Source organism: Hippichthys cyanospilos, chromosome 2 (genome assembly GCF_059441005.1).
Source record: "Hippichthys cyanospilos isolate Australia breed blue-spotted pipefish chromosome 2, RoL_Hcya_1.0, whole genome shotgun sequence".
Lineage (NCBI taxonomy): Eukaryota > Metazoa > Chordata > Actinopteri > Syngnathiformes > Syngnathidae > Hippichthys > Hippichthys cyanospilos.
In genome coordinates, this window is record NC_142370.1 from 26,049,496 (window position 1) to 26,059,832 (window position 10,337).

At 40.7% G+C, this 10,337-nt stretch overlaps 1 protein-coding gene across 1 annotated transcript; it reads left to right on the forward strand.

Moving 5' to 3' along the window:
* Nucleotides 1–107: 107 nt before the first annotated feature.
* On the forward strand, nucleotides 108–10,248 carry senp1 (SUMO specific peptidase 1). The gene is made up of 18 exons (XM_088409186.1): nucleotides 108–660; nucleotides 745–803; nucleotides 909–1,093; nucleotides 1,610–1,685; nucleotides 1,794–1,947; nucleotides 2,044–2,179; nucleotides 2,254–2,369; nucleotides 2,552–2,817; nucleotides 2,919–2,982; nucleotides 3,116–3,154; nucleotides 3,239–3,323; nucleotides 3,413–3,553; nucleotides 3,708–3,839; nucleotides 5,277–5,480; nucleotides 5,559–5,638; nucleotides 5,742–5,826; nucleotides 8,931–9,026; nucleotides 9,096–10,248. The coding sequence occupies exons 1-18, from the start codon at nucleotides 521–523 to the stop codon at nucleotides 9,156–9,158; spliced, it is 2,121 nt and encodes a 706-aa protein (XP_088265312.1). The 5' UTR covers nucleotides 108–520; the 3' UTR covers nucleotides 9,159–10,248.
* Nucleotides 10,249–10,337: the final 89 nt, after the last annotated feature.

Here is a 10,337-nt window from a genome sequence, read left to right on the forward strand (position 1 = left end):
CAAACGCTCATCTCCGGCCCGCAACCAACCAGTAATATGCCGACATAGTTTTTGGCTCGTCTTCCAGCCATCCAATCAAATCCTTCAATAGTGGACGTCACCGTTCATCCATGTTGTGGTTTTGAATGAGGAAGAAGCGGGAGATAGTACTCTTCAACGTGTTTTTTCGCCAAATAACGCGTTTTTCAAGATTTTAAACGGCATGGTTTGGGACACAACATCATAGCGGGCAGTCCGAATGCACTGGTTGCCACCTCTCTCCATCGTCTAGTAATTTAGACATAGTTCTGTAAATTAGCCGCGTTGCTACCAACGTAGGCTAGCAAGCTCGTTAGCAGCGCTAGCTAGCGAAGTCTTCGTTAGCTGAGTATCAGTCTGTGGAAATTCTTTGAATTAGCCCCGTTTAACCAGTTTCGCTCGAATGACTCGCGCTAGGTCCATTTGTGTTGGCCCCTAGACGGCACTCAATTGAAGCGATATCACTGAAAAGCAGCAAGGCAATTTAGCCAAATTGAAAACCATGCTGAATAAATTGTACGAATGGGTAGAGTCGAGCGTTGCCAATCTCCGCAATGGTGTTCCAGCTCCGGAAACTGCTCCTACAGATCGGCCAGCCGGAGATGATGACATTGGGATGAGACTGAAAAGACGAATTGAGTGGTAAGTACTGAAACATTACTTTTACCAAGCCTTATTTGATCACTGAATAACTTAGTCATTTTGTCCTGTGTCGCCTCTTTTCAGCTTGAAAGACGGGCATGTAGGTGACTACAATGAACTGACAGCAAAGAAATCTCGAATGGGTAATTTAATTTAAGATCGCGGCATCTCGCCATCATAAGCATCGGTTTTATTTGATTTTATGTTATTTTTACTTTAACCACTTTACTCTCACTTTTTTTCTTCAGAAGATTTAATTGGCACTGTTAAGATCGCCGCTGAAGGACTAAAGAATCGGAGCACCTATGTGGCAGCGTGGATGAGAAACAGTGTGAGTCCTACCTTGAGAAACGTACTACCTACATCTTCTGGTCATCCTCATGAACTTCAGGCACAGCCATCATCTTCAGCCCCAAGTTGGACATCACTTCATGTAAGTCTAGAATTAAGCCTGCATACATGTGCCTTTTGCTGACCAATTAAATTATTTTGTTAAAGAATTCAAGTAAAATTTCCTTTAGGGGCTTAATGTGAGTCACATTTGGCATGATTCACTCTCATTCACATGGTTCTGCCTAGTTTGTTTCCTAAACTGGTAACACTGCCTGTGCTACCAGTTTAGGAAACAAAATGGCTGGTTGGAAGGGACACTTCAACCTGACTACAAATCAGATGACATGTGTACTAAATACCGCAAACGGAACATTCTTTGTAAAAATACGTAGCACTGAGGGCAGTAGTAGATTGTGTGCTTTAGGAATCATATTTTGTTTTAGTTGTTCATTTAGAAGTGCATGTAGTGCTCATAATATTAAATAATATTCTCCAGAGATGATGGCCAAATGTAACCGCTGTTAATATAATGTGTTTACATACAGGTTTTTGACAAAAGGACAATTTTTCTTTCCAACCATGGAAGTTAATTTATTCCCCATTTTATTTCCTTCAGAACTCAGAAGTAAACTCCCTGGATCAGACATTTGCTGCTCCTGCTACAACTTTGAAATGGAAAACTCCCAAATCAGGTGAGCCCCACCCCCAATTTGCGTGTAAGAAAGACTTTTTCTTATCAGTTAGAATCTCTTGAGGCTACACTTTCAATTGAATGACTTGTCTTGTCTGGGGATATAAAGATTGTAGGCGACACATGCACATGAGTCCAACACATCAGGAAGTACCAAAAATAAACGGGCATCCTTGCAGCATTTCCCCCACCAGCACACCGAAATTACCCCCCTCTGCACGGCTTGGCAGGCCCATAAACATCAGAAAACACAGCACACCAAGGTATGGAAAACATTTGCTTTAGCTAATAGTTTCGATTGGTTTGCAGTGTTGTTGGGTTTGATTGCATGAATTTATTCTGTTTGTTAATGTGCTTAGTGGAGGATCCACAACAGGCAGCTCCTGCATCAGCGTGTATGACAAGGCATTTCCCATCAAAGTACAGCAGAGACCGTCACGCAGAACTTCATCAGGCCACATCCATCAGGCCAAAGCTCGTTGCACAGCACTGGAGGTGAGACGCCATTCCACCATAGTCACTTTTTGGCGTTGTGTTTTTGAACTGTTTGCTCATTATGTTGTGCCCAGTCTGTTCATTTAGAGGAGAAAGAGGCATACAGGCAGCTTCTGACCATCGTTTCGGGCGGTCAGTCTTGTCTTTTCAACGGACACTCGCATCCCATCGTGAGGTCACAGAGAGATTTGTACGTTTGAATGCTCTAATGCTTCATGTTAATCCATGTAATCTTTTTTTTTTTATCACTTGTTTGAAATGAACCAAAGTACACAATACGCTGTAACTATATGCTCCTGTATAGTTGTAAAGTTGGTCAACCCGCCCCCACCATCCAAAAAAAACAAGTAATTCTCCTCACATTCTTCTCAGCACCAGCTTCCTGAGCCCCAGCCGCAGACTGCTGCACTTGTCTTCATTCAGCGGTTCAGTGGCAGGGAATACTTCTGAGGGACCAAGCAGTCCTCCCAGTACCAGGGCGACCTCGAGCCAGAGTTCCAGCAACCTTCCTAGCCCAGTCGCTACCTCTTGCAAGGCAGGGAACTTCCAGGCATGGTCTCTTGACACGGACCTCAGCTCCAGTCAACCCTCCCCATCCGCTCTGCTGGACACCAGCTCTCAGGACACTCAGTCATCAGGTAATTTGGTGCTACACTTGTTTTTACATCCTGCTGAATGGTTGAGTTGATTTCTCATTTACTTATTCCCTAATTTGTTGGTATGTCTTCTTTTCTTACAGCCCATGATGGTGACTCTGTTATTATATTAAATGAGCAAAAGAGTAAAAAGCGAGATGCAACAAAGTAAGGGATTCTTTGACTGTTGTTTCTTGTTATATGAATGTATTACGCCAATAAAACAGTTTGTCCAGCTTTAGGTTAAAAATCCAGTTGCATACATTGTTGGAAATTATAACATTTCCTCTTATCTTTTCAGCATACCGTGTTTCGAAGCTGAGTTGTGGATTAAGGAGTTGTAAGTATTTATTTATTTATTTTTTTATGATCCTCCTGTTGTTTAGACATTAGAAAAATGACATATTGTATCCTGTGACTTTAGAACAAGTATTTATGACTCTCGGGCAAGAGAAAGACGAAGACAGATTGAAGAGCAGGAGGCCTTGGCTGCCCGGCTGCTGCGACAGGTGTCTACAGTACACACTGACTGATGTTCATTCAGGTTGTTCATCTGCTGTCTTGGATGTCACTAACCTGTCTTCCAATTGGGTTGTAGCGCCTGTCTGAAGGACTTCAACACAGCACGGGCGTGGAAGTTCATGTTCGAGTTCCTTTGGAAAAGGAGATTCCTTTGACTCTAGTTATAGAAGAGCCCGCTTCTTTGGACGAGAAGCCAGAATTCCCAGAACTCACAGAGGTATGAAATTTTGCGCATTGCGCTTTGTGTGCATAACGTACATGTGCAAAATGTGCACTTTGAAAACACACTCTAATGTGCAAACTCTCAAAATGCCTATCCCTGTAAATTTGGAGATTTGTAATCTGTGCTGTACCCCCTCCCCCACTACCAGGAAATGGAGGCACAAATAGACAGGGTGTTAAGACGCGGGAGTCCTGATGAAGTGTTCAGTGAGGGTTTTGGTCTCAGTCTGACACGCAAAGATCTTCAGACTCTCGGTGGACTCAGCTGGCTGAATGATGAGGTGAGCTAGAACTAAACAACATAACTCAGGCTGTTTTGCAACAGAATGTTGCAGAATATGAAATTCATGACCATCCTGACCTCATAGAATATGGAATTACAAGGATGACGTCTTCACCACTTCTTGCCCATTTTATTCAAGATTAAAACCATAGAGTCATTTCATATTCCCCATGGACAAGCCACGTGTTCCATTTCATCACATGACCAATAGATACATGAATATAAACCATCATCGTAAATGCCCTCACCCATAATGTACTTGATGAGCAATCTAGTGCCAGCTAGATTTCTTTTTTGAGTCTCTCACATCAAGAAGTTCAATGTAAAACCCTTGTAGTCTTTGCTTCTCTTCCTCTGATGACCACGGCATGTTTCCATCTCGACCATGGTGTCCCAGTACATAGCATCCGAGTAAATCCTTTGCTCCCTTCGTGCTGTCAGCCGAGTTGCATAGTTCGGTCACATGTTGTATTAGCTCTCCACTCGCCACAGGAACTTTCATGTCATTTGTGGTCAGCGGTTGTTGTTGATTTCGCCCAACATACCACCTTTCTTACATTGTATTTTCTTTCATTGTTATTTAATGAGCTCAGTATTAATCCAACTGCTGTGTTTTGACTAGATTTGTAGCATATATACAGTATATATCATACTTCACTATATGCATATACAATACACTGTATAACATTCTAGTTCAAAAAATGTTTTGCTTTTGGTCCCCTTTGGGAAGAAAAAAAATAATGCAAGTTTAGAAAGATGTTATTTATTCATTTTTTAATTCAAGGTGTTCCTAACATGATACCTTTTTATTTGACTGCCCATCTAATGTAGCCGATGTTCAAACGAAGTAAACAATTGCATATTGCGTATCCTTGGTACAGCACAAAATAATTAAGGAAACACATTAGCCCGAAATATCCCTTTGTAAATAAACTTAAATCTAGAAAGTAAAATATCAGTCAATTTAGTACACTAACATCCTTAAATACCTTAAATGTAAGGTAAAGCTAAGTCATGATTTGTTTTGACTGTTTTACCACAGATTTTTTTTTTTTTTTTTTGCTTCATTCTTTAGAGTTTAGACATTAGAAAAAGCAAGCGATTCTAATCTCAACTTGATAGTGATCAGTAGAAGATTCCATATTTCCTATCCTGTTCGAATTGTAACAACTCTAGTTTTTACTCCTGGCAAGTGTGTCGCCACTTTCATCGGCCCGTCACGTTTAAAAGTATTGTTTGAAAGAAAACTTAAAAATACAAAAATTGTGGAACTTGAGAGGCCTAACTGCTCTCTCCAAATTCAACAAACACTCAGTAAACCAACTAAATTGATATCTGTCTTACTTGGGATTGAAACGAAACATTTCAACGGATGAAGGTACTGTGCATACTTGAGCTTGAGTAAACGCTACATTGCTTGTCTGTCCCTTTCTAGGTGATCAACTTTTACATGAATCTGCTGGTGGAGCGGAGCAAGGCACCCAAGATGCCTTCCGTCAACACGTTCAGCACCTTTTTTTATCCCAAGCTGCGTAGCAGCGGCTACTCCGCTGTCCGCCGCTGGACCAAAAAGATGGATATCTTTTCCAAAGACATCCTTTTGGTTCCTGTCCACCTGAGTATGCACTGGTGCCTTTCTGTAAGTGTTACTGATCTGTTAAGCACTGAGGTTCTTTGAAAGCGTTGACGCGATTGTCATCAAACTTTTTTTTTTCAGGTGGTGGATTTCCGCAAAAAGGCTGTCACTTACTTTGATTCTATGGGAGGAAACAATGTTGAAGCATGCAAACTTTTGTTGTAAGTTTGACAAATATTCTAGAAGAGAGACACTTCTCTGTTGATTTTTTTTTTTTTTTTTTAAGTTATCAAGTGTCAGTCTAATCTAGTGTGTTGTCCCCAGTGATTACCTGCAACAAGAAAGCAAGGACAAAAAGGGCAAAGAACTGGATACCACAGGCTGGACTCTACACTCAAAAAAGCGCAACGTAAGTTTTGCATGTAGTGGGGCTGAGACCATTAAGTGTCCTTCCCAGTGAAAGTATTGAGTCATTATTTCCTTTTTATAATTCTTTCATAGGAATGGGGCGAGATCTCATACGATGACATTTCTCGTCCCTGCGCGGCACATGATCTATTTTCCTTTGGCTATTGTTTTTGAAATGGGGTACATAAAAGAATATACAGTAAAACGCCTATACAACGAAACCTGCATGTACTCTGAGTATTAAAGGGACAGTGTGTAAGACTTAGACTGTTTTTCATTAAAAAGGAATGAACTAAATGATTCTAAATTTCAAAAACTTGTAAATAAATGCATTCGTAACGACCAACAGTATGTTTTAAATAGAAAGGTAAGTCGAGTTATCATTAAATCATATTGCATGGGGGGTGGCTGCCATGTCTATTATACTGCAGCTACGGACAATGGTAAATGCAGCGCCTCCTGCTGTCTGTAAGGAAAAACGATTTAAATCTTACACATTGTCGCTTTAATACTCGGAGCACATGCAGGTTTTGTTGTATTACTTTACCCTGCAGTCAGATGATATTCTCTCATACTATAGGTGACAGTAAATTGACTCAAACAGCACAACTCTATAACAGAGGTAGAGAATCCTAGTAGATTCAAAGGATCTAAATTCTTCCAAGCGTTTTTAAGCAAACACCTCAACCCTCCCCGGCATGGTGCTCGCCAGGAGTTTTTTTTACGGTATTTTGATCACGGTATTCCTTTGTTCCTTTCCTCCTTTGTATCAGTGAACTTCCATAAGCAATATTTCGTCCGCCATGTTTTCAGCTCGTACAGAAATTCCGGAAGATACACGTTGCAGACAATCTGTTCCGCGTGGACTCCATGCGGGGGGCCCGGTTGCCAAAATCGCATTCGAGTGGAGCTCGCGTAACACGTCAATCTTAAACCAAGCGTGCACTTGAAGATAGGGTAAAAGTAGATAAAAGATGAAAGGTGGATGAAGCAAAGTGAAAGGCATTATGCAAGAAATTGATGTAAGTGTAAAAATGAATGCTTTTTGTAGATTTGGCAATTTCTTCTTTTTTTTTTTTTTTTTTTAAATGTTGGACGGTTTTGTTTTTAACTTCAGTCAGCTTGCACAACGCGTTTTTTAGCTTTAATTCCGAGACATAGATTTGCTATAGTGAAAAGTCCCTCGTTGGGAAAAAATTCCGGCTGCAAATATGATTTCGTTGTAGCGGAGTTCTACTGTACTGCTTCTTAATGCTCTGCACAGTTTGTTCATGTTCTGCGTGACCATGAAACACACCACCAAATGTAGTAAGAGCTTCAAAACACACCGCTCCATTCCAAATATTGACTCAAGCGCCTTGGTATGCTTTTACGTTGAAGTTGTTCCTGGAAGTGTGTCACGCCAATAGCTAACTTACCTTTCAGAGTGAGTCTTGTCGCGACTCCTGGTGTGAACATCATAATGTTTGAAAATCACATTTAGTTGCAGTTTCAGAGCGCATATAGAAGGACTTCATTTTGCTGCTGATGTATTGCACGCCTCCTGTTGCCAGCGTTTAGCGCAGCATCTAGAACAGGGGTCACCAACCTTTTTGAAACCAAGAGCTACTTCTTTGGTACAGAGTAATACGAAGGGCTACCAGTTTATATGAAGACCTGATCGTGTTTCTGAGATCTGACAATAATTAAGAAACTGCTGTAGTAAATATGTGAATCAAGTGTCATATGTAATGTATATGTCATCATTGGTCAAATTCCTAGAAAGTCACAAGGTTCTATCACTTGTAAACTATTTGCAGAACAGGTCTGCGGGCTACTAATGTGATCCTCGGGGGCTACCCAGTGCCTGCGGGCACCACGTTGGTGAGCCCTGTTCTAGAATATATTAATGGCGAGCGAGCAGCGCTGGAGTGCGCCATATTGATGGCCATGGGTTTTCAGAAGATGAATAGCTGTTAATGAAAGTGCTCTTTGATGCTGACAGCCTGGCACGTTTGCTGGTTCCAATTGATTGCTTTTTAAACAACCAGTTTGTGGGTGTCACTTGTCCCATTGACTTTTATTTATGGTGAAAGTGTTGTCTAAATCTCAACTTATATATATATATATAATATATATATATATATATATATATATATATATATATATATATATATATATATATGTAAAAAAAAAAAAAGAAATGGCGATTGTCAAAAAAATGGACACAATTTGGTCATTCATATTTAAGTGCAAATGTATTATTTTGCCTTTTGATTTTATTTGTTTTCCCCAAGGAGGAAAAAAAAAAGAGTAACACAAGTACACAATAGTTGCAGATCTACAGGAGAAATAAAGAATGCTCTGATTGCTTTCAAATCTCCTGTGTGGCAATATTTTGATTTTGCAGTTGAAGAAAAGGACACTTTGACTTATTTTATGGTTACATGTGTACCCCCTCCCATGAGAACTCCGTTTTTGTGTGCTCAAGCGAATTTGAGAGGTGTGCTTCCAGTATGTCACCGAGGTGTCACTGTAGGTTAGCTTGTCTCTAACTAGTAGTGAATTTCCAATTCACGAGGTGGCAGTAATGTACCTCTGCTGAGCGGTCGGCCGGGCCGCACGAGGAAAGCAAGCACAGCTGCATCAAATCTCGAGTTACCACAATGCCTTAACTCTCTCCAGGCAGGCGTTCCAAATTTGCAACAATGAGTCCCCTAGGTATTCCACGTTAATATTGATTGAGGCATTTTTTTTTAAGTTTGGGGGAAAAAAAGAAACATAATTTTTTAAGCCTGAAAGGGTTTTAAATTGTTTTATTGACTCTTGCAAATAACTGAGGAAGACTCTACAAAGAGGACCCAATCAAACTGAGAGTGCAGTGTCAGAATATTAACTTAAAATCTAGTCGATAAATGATACTTTATCCTTTGGGTCACACACACACACACACACAAACAAAGAATAGCCTTTTTTGTTTAAGCAACAGCGCTAGATGTTTTCGATCAGTGACTCTAGTTGTAGAACAGTCCATCCACTAGAGGCCGCCGAAAGCGATGTAAACTTTCAAACAAGCTTTCATAAGCAAGCGTTGTCGTGATTCGCGTTTATTGTCTCCCCTCACAGGAAATCCCGCAGCAGATGAACGGCAGCGACTGTGGAATGTTCACATGCAAATATGCAGATTACATCACCAAAGACAAGCCCATCACCTTCACGCAGGTATGCGTTCAACAACGTAGGATTGTCAGCAGTGAACCATTTCTTAAGATGTTTTTGTCCTCTCCGCAGAAGCATATGCCATATTTCAGGAGGAGAATGGTTTGGGAGCTCGTCAATCGGAAGCTCTTATGAAAATGCTTTTGCGGGACACACAAAGACTTACTTTTGAAAAGCCTTGCACCACCGGCTCATCAAAATCAGAGCCCGTTGCTGCCAATCTCTATCTTCGGTGGGCTCTGACCTTTGCCGACCAAGTACTGCCTCCCAGTCATCTACCTGGGGTTTGAGTTACGTTTAGGCCTCCATGCGCACATGCACATATAAGACTATCACTGTGGAGAAGAAAATATATGCCATGGATCCCTTTGGAAGTATAAAAAAAAAACAAAAGTTTTATAACTAATAGAAGCTATGGCAGGCGTGATCCTGGAACTTAAATAAACAAAGTCAGCATTATTTTTGTGGCAAGCAGGGATCGTCATATAATGACATTTCTTTCCTCATCAGCGTTGATTCCATTTGCTACTAGTAAATACAATATTGATTTGTGGCGTTTGATTGATAAAAGATTCCCACAGAAGTCTTAATGCTCAGGTGCGCAACTGGAATCCTGCCTCTGCACCACTTTGGGTTTTATTGTGAATGTCGGCATCCACGTAGTACCTCAAACGCTGCAGCTTTTGTCAGCTTTCTTACTCACCACATTCAGTTACGGTGTTGACTCTGTAGTGGGGGCGTTAAGGTCGGAGACAAGTGTGTGAAACATCAACCTGGTCAGGAAAATGGCATATGCCAACAAAATCTTCCTGGCACCTTTTTGGGGCGGGGGGCACAAAGTTGTACATTCTTTGCCTCTTGTAATATGCTTATTTACATGAAAATAGAATTACTTTTGTAATTTGAAATGTATAAAGATTTTTGAATAGCCATGGAGCGTGACTGGGAACGGCGCTTTGCTTTGCTGTTGACCAGCATGTGAATCCGACTGCAGTACAGTCTACCGTCAGTCTAAAGGTCTCATGAAAAATGTTGAAAATGTCATTTCCTCACTGATAAGTCTTGCTCGAAAATTGTAAATTAGGTTCAAAGTCTATTTTATGCGCGAGACAATTTTTCAGTGTATTCAGAACATTTCAAACTGTATATATTTTAAACACCTTCAAACATTTTGTACTTACTATTTTTTCGTAGTATCTTGTAATAAATTTTCATGTATCAAAAATGTTTTCATGTGTCCTGGCAGAAACGGTTCATTAAATCCCCGTGGCCCTTAGAGATGACCCTTCTGCAGTCGAAAAACTGTTGCATGTC